A 16,848-nucleotide genomic window follows, 5' to 3' on the forward strand; every position below is an offset into this window, starting at 1 on the left:
GATCATTAGTGAGGTCAGTTACTGATGTTGGATGATTAGTTCTAAAACTCCAGCTGATCCCAAAGGTATCAGATTGCTCCAGAGAACGCAGCTCCACAGCCTGTATACTGCTCTGTTGGATGTTTGCCACTGGGCATGGTGACCGTAGGCCCGTCTGTGGCTGTTCCAGACTGTCCCATTCTACCAAGCACCTCAACCTGTGTCAGCAATGGGTGCTAATTAGAAGGGTGTCCAGATGCGTGGGCTAGTGGGGTATAAAGCCCTCCCTGTGTTCCCTGGAATGATGGTGGTGCTCCATCCAATATCATCCAACATCCTGACCTCACTAACACTCCCTTGTCCCTTAGTGCAATCAAATCCCCACAGCAATGCTCCTCCTAGTAGAAAATCTGGTAGACGGCCTTCTTCCCTGGACAGTAGAGGCAGTTACTCCAGCAAAAGCAGGATCAGCTCTTTCTAATACCTTTGATTTCAGAAGAAACAGTGAATGAGAAGGTGTCCCAATACTTTTGTCCATATAATCTACATCTATATTTTGTATACACTCTTTAAAAAAAAAAGACTGTTCTTAAAGGGTTCTTGGCTTGGGTATATCATTTTAGGAATCATTTTCAGCACCAGTATGTACCAATATGAGCCCTGAATGCTTGTTGTTTGGACTCTGGCCTCTGACACCCGATGTCTGTATAGTAGGTTGGTGTATTAAAGGTCAAACAGGTTACTACAGTAGGCTGATGTTATAGTAGGTTGGCAGCATTGCTAGGGTTGGTTTGGTGAGTAATTTAAAGCAACGCATGCCAAATTGTTTGTCAACTACTTATAAACAGGGTCATTTACATTTACATTTATGGCATTTAGCTGACGCTCTTATCCAGAGCGACCTTCAAGGGAACTCGTATTACAGAGGACGGTCAGTGTAGTGTTAGGAGTCTTGCCCAAGGACTCTTATTGGTGTAGCGCAGCATAGTCACCCAGCCTGGGAATCGAGCCCCAGTCTCCCACGTGGTCTGGTAGCTCAGTGGCAGGTAGTGGTGTTATCTGTTGCACCACACCAACCACTGCATTGGTTAGACTACAGTGTTCTGGAGAAGCGCTCTCTGTATGGCCGCCAGGCGTCAGAATTGATGGCATTTAATATAATAATAATGGGCTAGAAGGAGTATTCCGTGGTATTTATTTATCTTAATCTTTCTGGCATTTCCTTTCAGACCGCAGAAGTGTTTTGACTAGCTCTGACATTTGATTTTTACTCCATATTCTTTTCCAAAGTGATTTGAGGACAGATTGACACGCCCTCGCAGGCAGTAAGTCAGGATTTCTATCCCAACCTGAACTGGCCTTCGGCAAAGCATTTTTTCATCATGACAAATCTTTTTTTTATAGCCGGCGACGTCCCATTCAAACCGAGCACACCTGGAAGAACCATCCTGGGGAAAAGGCAGGGATTGCTCTTTGATATGAAGATGAAGAAAGCTCAGCTGAATCAAATTAAGAACGATGCTTCTGCATAACCCATAAACTTCACAGCTTTGCTTGGAATGAGGCCCTTCCAGGGGACAAAAGGTCACCCAATCTGATCTGCAGCAGTAGACACACTGTTCCTATTGCTTGCTGCAGGGAAACATAAAAACAGGTTTGCTGGGGAAAAAAAACATCTAATATATAGCGGTTAAACTATATGGACAAAAGTATTGGGACACCTGCTCCTTGATTGTTTTAAAAGCGTTTCTCCTACTACTTTTGTTGGAGTAACTGTCTCTACTATCCAGGGAAGAAGGCTTTCTACTAGATTCTGGAGGAGCAAGGCTGTGAGAGCAGCAATAGTGAGGTCTGGATGTTGGATGATTACCATCTGACCTTTGCACCCCCCCAACTCCCCAACTCATCCCAAAAGTATTGAATGGGGCACCATCCATCCATCACTCCAGAGAACTCAGTTCTTCCACTGCTCCACAGCTCAATGCTGGGGGCTTTATACCCCTCTAGCCCACGCCTGGCATTAGGTACGGTGCCAATTCAGGTTTGTAGGTTTATCTGCTCCAGAGAGTCCTATTCTATTGGCAGTACTTCTCTACAGGGACTAGACAAGCTGTGTGTGTGTATTTGCACATCTGTGTCAGCAATGGGTGCAACTTACAGTAGCTGAATGCATTCATTAAAAGGGGCATACCAGCAGTGTGGGACCTCAAGACCAGGATTCCCTTAGCACTACACACAGTCGCTAATGTTTAATGGAGTGAAAATGCATTAGTAGCATGCCCTTTAAAATGCTAACACTGCTAACAGTGAAGGGAAGTCACATTGTGGTGCCAGTTAGCGTTCCTGGAATTTCATGCTAACTGGCTTCTGCTACTGTTTTGCTCACTGTTAGCCACATTAGCGGTGGGTAAGCGACGCATGTGCTTAAACATGCCCCTGTTCTCACATAAACAGACGACATGTACAGAACTCCTCAGTTCAGTGTCTAGAACGTTTTGGGAGTAGCTGAAGTGGTGGCTAATTCTCGAACAGCAGTTGATAGGTTGACGGCTTGTCCTGGTGCCAGGGTTGTCGTGGTTACCGTGGTGTCCTGTGGATCTCGGTGGGTAGCTGCACGAACTTGTTTGAGGCTGTAACATTTTCTGCCGTCGAAAATCCCCATACTGCAGACGGGTAACAAATAAAAAAAAACAACCAACATACATACACAATATGTCCAAATGTTTGTGGACACTGCTTCTTATAAATGCATTCATCTACTTGAGGGTGTACCCCCCAGCATTGAGCTGTGGAACTGTGTTCTCTGGAATGATGGACTGTGCTCCGTCCAGTACTTTTGGGATGAGTTGGGGAGTTCCTGACCTCACTAACACTCCAAGATGTTAGCAATGCTCCTTCAAGATCTAGTAGAAAGCCTTCGTCCCTGGACAGTAGAGACAGTCACTCCAACAAAAGCAGGATCAGCTCTTTTTAATAGCTTTGATTTCAGAAGAAACAGTGAATGAGCAGGCGTCCCAATACTTTTGTCCATATAGTCTTAGGGAGGTGATAGGCCTCCAGAACTACCAGAACAGTCTCAAGGCTTCTTGGCAAATATTCTTCAAGTCTCTAAGAAAGGCTATTTTTTGGAGGAATGGAACACCATTTATTGGAAAGGTCATAGCACATGTGCTTTGCACATTAGAGCACATTTAGTGTTTACCCTGCTCCCAGCACACCTACACCAGCTAACCAGCTAATGAGCAAGCCCTTCCTTAGTTAAAGATAGTGTGTTCAAGCTTAAAACCACTAACATACGCAGGGCAGGAGGTCCTCCAGGACCAGGGTTGGGACATACCATTAAATACATTGCCATTAAATACATGGTAGAACATAAAATCACAGAATTCCACTTTTGCAACATATCTGCAGCAATGCAATATAAACAAATCTATTTATTTATTTATTTATTTATTTATTTATTTAGGCCCAGTTTTCGATTAGATAGTTCTCTTTCCAACACAGGGAGGGTGAGGATTGACACATGCCTCCTCCCACACAGCTACTGCTTCTTTTCAAACTGGTGCTGATGCAAGTCACCAGCCAACCAGCGCTCTCAGAGGAAAGCGCCGCGCCCCCATCTCCGACGGCTAGCAGATGCCCGAGCAGGCCAGCATCACACTGAAGTGATTTGTGGGAGACTCCGGCTGCTGATGGCAAAGCGGCGACCCCTGGGCCATAGTGGTGTATATATATGCTTACATATAGTGGTACTATGTTTATGTCCTCCAGCATTAGCCATAATGGCTGCCACCCACACACCTTACCCACTCGTACCGTGTGCACCTGGGTGGACAGACCACAGACTACAGGCTAGGCTACAGATGCGCGTCAAAAACGAGCACCTTTTCTCTTTTGTGAAAAAGGGAAAAGACTTGTGCGCACTCGCTCACCTTTCGCAATTAGCACAGCCCTCAAACTGTGAAAGCCATGCAGCCTCTCGCGCCACGCTCGGGTCAGTCGACGGTGCGCGAGAGGCCGCATGGCTCACTCCGTGAAAAGAAATGAACATTTCAAATTGAAATGTCGAGGTGCAAAGTGCAGCGCAGCTTTTGGCACTGCTTGCACTTCTTTAGCGCCAGCAAGCTAATGTCAAAACCCCCACAATGCATTGCAATAATTAGCAGCCGCACCAGCGTTCCAGCTTCTATGAACCGTTAGTGCTCCAGCTCTCTCTCTCTCTCGCTCGCTCGTGCTCTCTGTAGTTCCCTCTGAGACGTCGGTGTGAAAAATCACATTTTTCCAACACTTCTCCCTGAGGTGCTCCTGGCAGACACTCAGAGGAAGGCCGCTTCATCCTTTCATATAGCACTCGTTCTCTCTCTCGCTCGCTCTGCCTTTCTCTCTCTCTCTCTCTCTCTTTGATGTGGAAACCATTGCTGGCGTGCGGCGGCGTCTGTGCGTTGCCAGCGTACAAATAAAAATGATGAAAGTAAACAATGGGTTTAATAGTAATGGCCGTGTCGCCTGGAAAGAGAGGGAGAGAGGAGAACAACAGAGAAGTAGCGGTACAGTAGTTGCACCGATTGTTTCGGGGCCAAATGGTTGGGCTTTTGGAACAAGCAGAGGGGATGTGTGTGTCTGCAGGCGTGATTCTCAATGTGTCTGAGTGAGTGTGTGACTGCGTGTGATGGAGAGAGTGAGTATTATCATCAATATTGGAGAGATTTTCCAGTCTGTATGACTGCTTTGACTTTTCCGCTATATGGACAAAAGTATTGGGACACCTACACGGGGGCTTTTCTGACAGCCCGTATTAAACCCATAGGCATTAATATGGAACTGGTCCCCCTTCGCAGCTCTAACAGCAGCAGGTCTGGAGCTCTGCAGTTATTGAGTCAGCAGAGTGCTGGAGACTTTTCTGCACTATGCCTTAAGCTCAGCACTCGGCCCTGACCCCTGATCAAAAGCCTTTTCTTTTATTATGACATCATAATGACCTTGCATCATCAGTGATCTAAAAAGAAGAGACTTTAGACAAACTGAAAGGAGGGTTATGATAAATTACGTTTCTATATCTGCAACGGTTGATAAAACACCATTGCTGTCTATCTAATGTATTTCTGCATCTAATTTAAAGCCAATGTAGCTCCTTAAACTCTGAGGGTCAGGATGGGGGGCTTACACTTCTGGTCCTCAGTCTCAAAACTACAAGACTTTTATGTATCAGTTTCACATTAAATAGCTTGTGGGAGATAATGAGTTAATGGACCAAAGTCTTATGATTAAGAGTGAGCCAGAGAGAGTGAGACATGACCTGAAACCTGAGTGACAGCAATAGGGATCCATTAAAAGTGTGAAAAGCACATGAAGGTGAAATATACATGCTATTGATTGTGACAGCACCATGTTTACATCAATGATAAAAGCTTTTTGTTCTATTATGACATCATTCATCTTTGCAAGATCAATTAGCTCATAAGATTTTAGATCAAAGGAGGGTTCATTGAAAAAAAATCAATATAAATATATAAGTAAAGTCTATATCTGCAACAGTTTATATTATACCATGGCTATGGGGGGCTACACTTCCGTTCCTCAATCTCATAACTACAGGACTTATGTAGTGTAGAGAATTATCCTGAGAGACAGAAAAAAAAACGTAAAAAGTGAAACGTTGTTAAATGTAAATTTTTTTTATTGTGACATCACCATTTTATATCAATGATCAAAAGCTTTTTGGTCTATTATGACATCATTCATCTTTGCGAGATCAATTAGCTCAGTGTAGCACAGAAAAGAAGATTTTATTATAGTTTATAAGTTTATATTATACCATGGCTATGGGGGGTCTACACGTCCGTTCCTCCATCTCGTAACTACAGGACTTAAGTAGTGGTTTCATAGTAAAGGAGAATTACCCTGAGAGACAGCGGTAGAGAACTTAAAAAGTTAAACGTAGTTAAATGCACATGTTTTTTATTGTGACATCACCATTTTATATCAATGATCAAAAGCTTTTTGTTCTATTATGACATAATAATGGCTTTGCATGATCAATGATCTCAGTGTTGCATGTAAAAGAAGATTATAGATCAAAGGAAAAGGCGGATTATGGGCAATTACCTCTCTATTTCAGCAACAGTAGAAATACTGTAAATAAAACACCAAGTGGAGGGCCGTGTTTCCGTTCCTCGGTCTCATAACTACAGGACTTATGCATCAGTTTCATAGTAAATCATTTGTAGAGGTTAACGGACAAAAAGAGTGAGAGTGAGAGTGAGAGTGAGAGTGAGAGAGAGAGTGAGAGAGAGAGCAGGTTTCATGAATCTCACCTCTAAAGCATTCCATTAAAGGCTCCCCTCGCCATATGCTCCACCACATACATTCATCTCTCTCTCTCACGCTCTTTATCTCTCTCTCTCTCTCCCTCTCTCCATCCACATCTCTATCTCTGTCCCATAAGGGGCTATAGCTGTCATTTGATTCCATTATGCCCAACCAATTAAACATTTTAAACAAAGGCCGCCCATTTACTGGCAGCAGAATGGAAACCTGTCACAATTAGCACATTTACATACATCTCTATTGACTCCAATTAGGTCACGAGCTCCCATAGCCCGCTTTGAATCGCTCTCTTTCTCTCTCTCGGCTGAGCCTCTAAAATGTTAATTAAGGCGGGGGAACTCCAGATTCTGGCTAAGGGCTGGCCATATGGGCCCTGCATATGCTCCATATATATACACGCACCATATATAATTAATAGAGTGGCCCTCTCTCGGCGAGGAGAGCCAGCGTCTGGCGAGGACATTTTTCTACATTCGCTGAAATCCGCAGAACGCCGGATTAACCCAGCCGCAGGAGCTGGAGCTGGAGCTTAGGCACTACCTCGGACTCTGCTGGAGTCTATTTATCAGCCGGTTGCGTCAGCGGGTGCGGTGTTTGTTTGGGAAAACACTGGGGAACCCAACGAAGGTGCATTGAGGTTGACCTTGTGTTTGACCCTTTGTCGAGTTTGACAGCGGGTTGAGTTGCGCAAAGCGCGGTGGATGCATTGTGGCCGCCGGCTCGCTAATTTGATTCTATGTTTGGCCCAGGCTTGCACAATAGGCCAGTGTTGTTACGCCGCATGCTGCACGCAGAAGCAGTGAATATGTGGCTCGAACTGAGCGGAATTCCCAATGAGCTGGGCTGAATGTTTAGCATGCGTCTCCAAATCAAAGCCTCACTGCGGAGCCTTCCTGCTAGGCCTCAAACTAGGGTCTTACTGCTTACTGATTCCTTGGTCACAAGGTAATTGTAATGTAATCCAAAGGATTACTTTATTAAAGTAACGTGATCTGATTACTTTCAGTTACTTTGGAGTACTAGTCCTTTTAAAGTTGTATATGGCAGCTGTCACACAAAAACACTTCACTTAATAACATAATAGAATATAATAATAATATGTGAATCTGGCAGTTGTTCTTTACATTGTATTAATATTACAAGATACATAGACCAATAGAAATGCTCCAAAATCCCCCCCAAAAAAGGTTTAAGGCATGAACGAGCTGTGGCAGTTTTGATTCTCACAGAATCAGAACTCATACTGAGACCCGCCCCTCAGCTGAAATGGACATTGTGATTGGTTCTGCTGTGCGGTTCGACTGTCTCTCTGTTCGTATATGATGGTCAATGACTGATGATTGTAGTTCAGTCACTGGGGAGAGCAGGGCAATTTATTTGACAGGTCGGATCAGAATCCAGTTCAGAATCTGGATCAGAATGCGGTTCTAGCAAGTAATCACTCTATATTGAAAATGTACCTGGAATCTGACTTACATTTTTACTGTCACTGTAATGGATTACAGCTACCGTCTTTTTTGTGTCCTGATTACGTATCTCCTATGTATATTTCATTAGTTCCCAACCCTGGACGGGATGTTATGATTATCCTGATCAATTAAAATGACAACACAGTGCATCTGATCAGAAGTGATGTAGAGGTCGACCGATATATCGGGGCCGACATTTGTCGTTTTTAAATATATATCGTCACCGGACGATATCCGTGTTTAGTAGCGCAGATTTAAAGTCAGGCAGCCCTGTGTTATTGGTGAAAAATGGGTAGAGTGAGGAAGACTCAGGGACTGCAGTCGAGTTCAAATTAAATCACATCCTTTTCATATTGTTCTGTTACGTTTTCATAATTTCATTCACTCAAAACTGAGGGGTTTGCTGCTGTGTTGTTTGCACTAAATGATATTTGATGATGCTAAGTCTAGTGCACTAAAACTTTTACAAATTATTCACAGCTAGTTTGTTTTATATAAAAATGCAGAAAGTTGTGTTTGCAGTACTACTATTATTTATTTATTTATTTATTTATTTTTTATTTTATTCAGTTGAATTGATTTTTATTTATATCGATGGTTCAAGTCAGTGTTCAATACATGATGAAGTTCAGAAATTCAGTTTATCCATTATAAATTTCTAGATATTGGCCAAAACAAAATTGCCAGCACATATCGGCCACCGGCTGACCCTGACCTCAAAGCATCGGCACCGGTTATAGAAAAGCCCATATCAGTCGATCTCTAGGAGTGAGTCTTGAGAGGGTCTTGAAAGACGGATGTGTTTACACTGCTAGAATGCGTCTCAATTGCGTCTCGGATCAGAGGGTGAGCTTACACTTACATTACACTTGCAGTTTAATGTGGCTTCGCTGTATCAAGCCGGATGAAGCGACCAGGTGTAAACGGGGTCTCCTGGAGTCTCCTGAGACATCAAAGATCAACATTTGAGCAATAAAATGATAATCCGGGTTGTTATTAAACAACTTAGGCTATTTTTAATTTAGAAACTTTGACAGCAAAACACATATGGCCTAAATTTATGGACAGCCTTCTCTGTAACCTTTTGACCCTTCTGAATAGCACAGGCTATACTCTAGACTGGGATCGTGCTGAGAAGAGTGTGCAGGATCGGCTGCAGCCAGTCTGCAGAAGCATAATAATAACCATGTAAGACCGTAAAACAGCCATTTACCCTGAGAAACTCCGGCAAGCAAAACACGTCCGGCGGCCTAAATGTTTGAGTAGTCTGTAGTTTCTGGCAGAAATCTGCACCCTGTCCTCTCAGCTGGAAGCCAGAGCGTCCATAACCACCATTCTGCCGGTTGTCCCGACCTGGCCACCAACAGCCTAGCCTAAAATGGCTGCCATTTTTCCTTCCTGCCCTGTGCGCTAGCTGCCTCGGGCCCCGCTGAAGTGAAGACAATGAGAAAGGTGCGTTTTACACCAAACAAGCTCTCGCAACTATGATACACTAATAAAGGTCATTAGAAGGGGCTTATTTGCAGAGTAAGACGTTAGCATGGTGCGGCTAAGCCTCTATAAAAACGCACGGGAGAGAAACCGAGAGCGCTAACCTCTCATTGGGAGGGATATGAATAGCCTTTGTTTTTCACCACTCCCCTGCACTACTGCAAGTGCCAATAGCTGGAACTTATTATGAGGTTGTGAGTGTGTGCGTGTGTGTGTGTGTGTGTGTGTGTGTGTGTGTTAATATGTAGGCCTATTTATGCATATAGGCATATATTTGTGGTTAGAGTTGTAGGTGCATGTGTGTGTGTGTGTGTGTGTGTGTGTGTGTGTGTGTGTTTATGTATGTGAGTGTGAGTGTGTGTGTGTGTGTGTGCACAAATGAATATGTGCCCATGCCTAAGTAAATGAATTTGTCTATTCTTTTGAATGTGTGCATCTGTATGCATGAACATGTGTGAGTGTGTGTGTATATATGTGTGTGTGTGTGTGTGTGTTTGTGTGTTTCAGCTTGTGCCAGGTAGATGGTGGATAACTGGTGGCTGTTTTTTTGGCTTGCCTGGAGTAGTACCAGGTGTGGTGTGTGTGTGTGTGTGTGTGTGTGTGTGTGTGTGTGTGTGTGTGTGTGTGTGTGTGTGTGAAAGCTGTGAAATGGAATAGGATTTTGTAGGCTTCTCTGGCTACACTATTCGCTTTTTTTTTTCAAAGACAAAGATTTGGCCTTATCCAGCCTAACCTCTCTCGCTCACTCTTTCTCTCTCTCTTATTCCATCTCTCTTCCTTTCTCTCTCTCTCTCTCTCTATCTGTCGTTCTCTTGCGCATTGCTAATGCATCTCAAAGCATACAAATTAACTGGTGTGAATGGAAAAGCTTAAACACACACACACACACACACACACACACAGCCATCAGAATTAAACTACACTCTATAGAGTGATCTGACAGAAATAGCAAACTTTTAAAGATGCCCCCCCCTTATGACATCACAATGTCGGTGATGATAAACAAAAGCTCTTTCCCTTTTATGACATCACAACGTCTATATTAACCAACAAAACTTCCTTCCCTTTTATGACATTACAATATCAGTGTTAATAATCAAAACCTCATTCCCTTTTATGACATCACAATATCAGTGTTAATAAATAAAACTTTTCTTTTATGACATCACAATGTCAGTGTTAACAAACTAAATCTCATTTTCTATGACATCACAATGTCTATATTATTAAACAAAACCTCCTTCCCTTTTATGAAATCACATTGTTAGCGTTAATAATCAAAACCTTCTTTCCATTTATGACATCACATCGTCAGTGTTAATAAATAAAACCTTTTCTTTTATGACATTACAATGTCAGTGTTAATAAACTAAATATCATTTCCTATTACATCACAATGTCTATATTAATAATCAAAACCTCCTTTCCTTTTATGACATCACAATGTATATATTAATAAACAAAATCTCATTTTCTTTTATGACATCACAATGTCAGTGTTAAAAACAAAACCTCCTTTCCTATCATGACATCACAATGTATATATTAATAAACAAAAGCTCTTTTCCTTTTATGACATCACAATGTCAGTGTTAAAAAACAAAACTGCTTTCCTATTATGACATCACAATGACTTTCCATTGTCAATTAGCTCCACAATTCATTTGAAGTAATATTTTAGGAATGTTATGGATAATTATCCCCCTCTCTATGACAATAGGAATAGCAGGGTGATCACTCTGTACCGCTGTGTGTATTCTGTGATTGTAAAGGCACAGATGGAGACCGTGAGTGAAGACATTTGTGGAAACAATGGCGGAAAGTTGCTGTTGCGTCTGCCTGGGCTGTGTGTGGTCACTTGTGAGCGTCTGAGGGTTTTAGATAAGAGTGCTGGTGAATCGTGAAATGAAGTGTCTCTCATGTTTGACTTGCAGGCCACAGAATCGTATCTGGTGCATGAAGAGGCGAGCCGAGGAGCCGGACTAGCGGAGTGTTTCCTCGTTCCCGACACTTACAGGGTACCCATGCCTTTTCTTTCTTTACTGAATTGCTTTATCTGTCTTCTCTTTCTCTGTCTCGCTATCTCTCTCTGAAGCTACGAAAAATTTCAGTGTACACACACACACACACACACACAAACACACACAACCAGGCCTTAATTACTTATTTAACTTCAATAAAGAAATACCTCATTTAATTATTTAGTTTAATTATTACATACACACTGATCAGCCATAACATTAAAACCACTTGCCTAATACTGTGTGTAGGTCCCACATGTGCCACCAAAACAGCTCAAGACATAGACTTCACAAGACCCTTGACAGTGTCCTGTGGTATCTGGGACCAACACTAACGTTAGCAGCAGATCCTGTAAGTTGGGAATTGCATCATTAAGCCTTTGGAGGTCATGACCATGTCCCTAGCAGAAACACCAGATGTTTTGGAGATGTTCTGACCCTGTGATCTGACAGCATAGTTTGGTCCTTGTCAAAAGGTCTCAGATGGTTTTAATGTTATGGCTGAGAAGTATGTTTTGCCATATTGCCTCTTAAATACAACTTTAAAAGGACCCATATCAAATAAAAACAGATTTTCCTCTCTGATTCGAAATTTCTCTCCAGGACCATGTAATGCAACACTAAGCGTTAAAAACTGTCAACAATTGTTTACTGTATAATATTGTATAAACCCTAGAAAATATTGATAGATAGATAGATCCCAAAGGAAACTTAGCAGCCAGTACAATACAGCCAGTTGCACAATACAGCACAGTAATACAATACAATAATTACACCTATAACAATTAATAGAATAAATGTAAAAAATATGCATTTAAAACCAACCGGGGATGAAAGACAGTGCAGTTATAAAGAACAAAGAATAAGTATCAGGAGACAGACAGATGACCATAATGAATAAATATGTACATATATACAGGTATTTAAGTGTGAATAGTGTCCAGGAGTGCAGATGTACAGGATGTACAGTAAAGTGTAAATAGTGCAGTGAATTGTTTTGGTAACAGGTTGATTTAGCATATCTTGTGGAGTGCCACAGGGTTCCATTGTAGGGCCTATGAAACTGATGTTAATTGTGACAGTAATGTAGTTATGAACGCAGAGAAATGTGAGCTACAGGGTCTAAGGGGGGTAATACACAAAAGCCCTGTCTCCTATTGTGATGTCATAATGGCACATTAATTCCATTATCAGTGAGCTCTGCGTTTCACTATGATGTCACAAACGTGCAATGGGAGGTTAGCCCCGCCCAACCAAGCCAAGGCTATAGGGAGCGTTCAGTTTGTAAATGGGATACAATACAGCTTAACCAATCAGAATAGAGGTGATTTACATAAAGGTCTTAAAGGTACAGTACAAAACATCCTGTATCATTATATAGGATCAAAATAGGTTGGAATATGGTTGTGGACAAATTAATTTACAGAGTTTTTGCTACGTAAAAATGCTCATAAAAATGATTTAGGGCAGTTTTGGCTACGAAAAACACGAGAGGACCATTTCAGTTCCCCTATTTTCCACACTGCCAAAGCTTTTGGGGACAGACTTATTGTTGCGTGTTTACTCGAATGCTAGGCAGATAATAATGGCACTTGAGGAATTAGCAGGTATTGGACTTTGATTTGAATGGCGTGAATGGTGAATGGGGCATTTGGTTAATTCGCTGTCTCGCCAATGGAGCTGGACTTTGAGTTAGATAAACAAACGAGCAATTCATTCACAGGTGGCTCGGTTTAATTCCGCATTCAGATTAATGAATGGGATATCTGATTTATTCCATAACCCCAGTTTGAACTTGGCTAATGAGACATGATATCATGTCAGGTTCCGCGCGGCTCGCGGTCGAAGCCGTGGGCTTAAAACACGTAGTGTGTTCCATGTGTGTTACACTCACAGCTGTGCTGCTGTTTAGAGCCACCTTATCTGCACAAAACATCATTACCATCATTTAAAAGCCAGCCATATGGGAGGGATTAATGGCAAACGTGTGTGTGTGTGTGTGTGTGTGTATGTGTGTGTGTGTGTGTTGGAAAGGGAAAACCACATGCTCTAACTATATATGCTGTTCTTGTGTGTTTTAATAGCAGCATTACCCACTGAAACCACTAACCTCTAGTTCTTGTTTCTGGACCCCTACTTAGCTGGAGGCTGTATGTGCTTTCGTATGTTTAAGTGTGTGTGTGTGTATGTGTGTGTGTGTGTGTGTGTGTGTGTTAGAGAGAAGAAGAAAGAGAACGAGGGTTGCGTGTGTAAGAATAAAAGCCTTTCTTTGCTCGTAAAAAATAAAATGATTTTTTATTTCACCTCATACTGTTACTGTTATTAAGCTGGAAATGTGTGTATATATGTGTGTGTGTGTGTGTGTGTTTGGTTGTGCACAGCTTTTGCTAGTCAACGCAGCACAAAGAACTTGAATTTTTGGGCTGGTGCCCTCGGGTGTGGTGAGGAAAATGGGGTCCAAGCACTCTCACCCCGTTCTGCGCCCACCCATCCCCCCCTCGTCCTCCGTCTCTTCATACTGGGCAAGTTGGGTCTGAGCCTAGAACTGTAGACTACCTAAAACCCCAGCACACACTCTCTCTCTGGCTCCCAGTCCTGCTGCACTGACCTCTTCTCAACCTTGCGCTCAAGTTTTCTTTAGGATACATTTTAACTGCTTAAAATGCCGATTTAGCCAAAAAGCATTTTCTGCTTACCTCAAAAGTGGTCAATCAGGCAAGGCATGTTTGGTAGCTAAGGCTAGCTTTTTACATTATTTTTTTTTGCTAAAACAAGCATGTTCACCAATTAGCATGGTGCTAACCGCTGCCTAAGCCTATCAACACACAATTCTCTCAACTGTTGACTGTTGAAAACATGGACGGTGCTTGTGGTTCCTTCCCCTTCGGTTCGATTCTATAGTCAACGAAGCCAAAGTTGTCCACTATGTCGTCAAATCTGCAACCGCAGTCTGTGTAGTAGAAACCAGAGGCACAGCCAGACTCGCCCATTCAGACCAGTGACAGTCTCAGACCACCTTCATTGAGCTCACAGCGCAGAAACAGAGCGGTTTCCCCCCTGGATTCCTAGTTTGTCCAGGAAAATAAAAAGTGGGCCAATATCAGCACAGGGAAAACTAACTGCTGGAATTTTGAGACGCTGGAGATGGAAAGACAGTTTAGAGGAGGAGGATGAGATGGAAAATGGGCTGTTGTTTGGTCATTGAAATAAATGAGGGGATGGGCGGAGCTACACATTATACTGCACCCACCCAGCAGAGGCGCTAGAGCTGTGGTTGCGTCACCTTTGAGAGCTGTTGTGCTGTCCGTGTTTTCTACAGTCATTGCTCTCATTTAACCCAGCTAGGTTGGGTGAAATGATCTCTGATAGATTTGTTTATGTGGTTTCACACTGTATGACATGCAAGTAGTCTTTTTCCCCAGGGCGGTCGCCTTGTTTTCGTCTAAAACCACTTACACAGAATCTTTTCTATAGGAACTTCAGAAAGAAGTAGGAACTTTCAGGAAGGACTTGAAGGACTTAAAAATTAGCAGCATCAGATGTTTAGATAAAAAAAAACTATTGTGGATTTAGATTTTCTGCATTTGCTGGCCTTAAATAAATAAATATCTTTCTGCAAGGCTAATCCAGGTAGGTTTAGCCCAATTGTTGTACATTTAATAAATGTGTACTGGTATTAGCATTGGCATATCAGTGCATTCCTGCATTCCATTACCTGTAAGCTACATTAGCCGTGGAAATAAGCTAGCTTGAAAGCTTGAACCTGGTCTAGGTCTAAAAAGCTCAACCTGACTGAGAGAACTGAGGTTATCCATTGTTCTTCCACTATGTCACTGCAACGATCAGCCGTAACATTAGCACCACTGACAGGTGAAGTGAAAACGCTGACTATCTTCACCTACAATGTGTTAAAAGCAGGAAAATTGGACAAGTGTAAGAACCATAACCATACCGTAACCATACTGTGATGTTCTAGACGACTGGGTTAGAACAAAACAATGTTTTTTTTCAGGCATGCAGTGGTCAGTACCTACCAAAAGTGATCCAAGTGGTCCATGAAAGAACATTTTTGGTTGGGTCATGGGCACCTAAGGCTCACCAATGCTCATGGAGGCCCCACCTTAAAGAATCTGCTGCTGACATTAGTCTTGGTGCCAGTCACCACAGGACGTCTTCAGAGATTCATGCCTTGAATGGTCAGATCTGCTGTAGAGGCACAATGGTTCTAATGTTATGGCTGATCCGTGTACTGTATATTTCAGTACAAACATGAATTTTAAAGCCATGTATGGAAACACTGGGGAATGTAAGGGCAAGGCAACATTCATCAGAAGCCATCAGGTGCAACCCATCCGTATGAAGCTAGGAGGATCAAAAAAGGTCCAACCAAATGTCTCTCCTGTTTCACCCCACGGAGCAATATAGTGACCACAATGGCACGCGCTGTTTTATTCCTGTAACCATATACGAGTGCGCACTATAGTGGAGATTAAACTGACACTTAGAGCTCAGTGGAGGGTTGCGTTTCGAATTTCACAACCGGAGAAAAAGGTGCGTAAGATAAGTCCAGCTGTGTATGCGTAACGGTGGCCCTGCGGTTACCACAGAGAAACAGATGTGGGTTTAGAGGAGACCACCCTGTGGTACAGGGATGCGGGCCTGTATGAGTCAGAGTGAGAGAGTGTGCGATTTTGAGGGAGTGAGTTGATTCACTCTTTATAGCCTATCATCACGTCGAACAATGCAGCTATAAAGAGGCGTCGGAGGATCTTTTGTTTGCTGTTTTTGTTCTTTTTGTTTTTTTCTTCTTCTTCTTTAACACGTTCTTTCATTTGGCTATTAACACAACATCTAATTCACACGGGCACAAAACCCATGAGCCTCGAGTCTCTTCAGTGATTTGTTTAGTCTGGTTCTCTTTTAATCAAAATCACAAGTGTTAAATTAGCACCAGAACAGCGAAGCTACGCTGTCTTCAAACATACCCTCTAAGTGTTGATTTAACACTGGTGAGTTTGCTGCGTCTGTAGGTGATTTTGAAAGTGAAGCAGACTAAACAAACCACTGAAGAGACTTCTCTGGGGCCTTGTATCCTTTCGAATGAGCTGTTATGCCAATAACCAAATTTAAGGGCTGTGTTAAAACTGCTAGCATTCAGAGAGCACTCATTTATAAAAGAGATGCAGAGGGAAAGCCTGCGTTTGTGATCCTAAAAGCCAAATTATTGTTATTATTATTCACTGTATATATAATAAAAAATTGCATCGTCCTGAAAATAGACAGTAGCTAAAAATACAGTCTAATAGCAAACTTCAGTGAATCATAAAATCATTCATGAAGTCTAATTTGCTTTAAAAAGGAATTACAATCTAATCCAAATCACTTTGTTATCCATGTTAGCCTCATTCTGTCAGACAGAAAGCCCAGTACTTTACAAAGTACTGAATATTTTACAGTAAAGATACAGCTCAACGCTCAATTGGCTGTGGTCCTTATAACCAATAATCAAAGGACTGTGTTAATAAAAGAGGTGAAGAGTATTCCTTCACTGTACATATACA

The 16,848-nt window shown here is 42.3% G+C and overlaps 1 protein-coding gene across 5 annotated transcripts in view; it reads left to right on the forward strand.

Moving 5' to 3' along the window:
* nfixa (nuclear factor I/Xa) overlaps window positions 1-16,848 on the forward strand; it is a 155,491-nt gene that overhangs the window by 2,276 nt on the left and 136,367 nt on the right. For all 5 annotated transcript variants that reach the window (XM_072657548.1, XM_072657552.1, XM_072657549.1 and 2 more), the window contains exon 2: window positions 11,201-11,284. In XM_072657548.1, the coding sequence (XP_072513649.1) occupies window positions 11,201-11,284 (84 nt within the window). The remainder of the gene's footprint in view (window positions 1-11,200; window positions 11,285-16,848) is intronic.

The sequence above is a fragment of the Salminus brasiliensis genome, chromosome 15 (assembly GCF_030463535.1).
Source record: "Salminus brasiliensis chromosome 15, fSalBra1.hap2, whole genome shotgun sequence".
Lineage (NCBI taxonomy): Eukaryota > Metazoa > Chordata > Actinopteri > Characiformes > Bryconidae > Salminus > Salminus brasiliensis.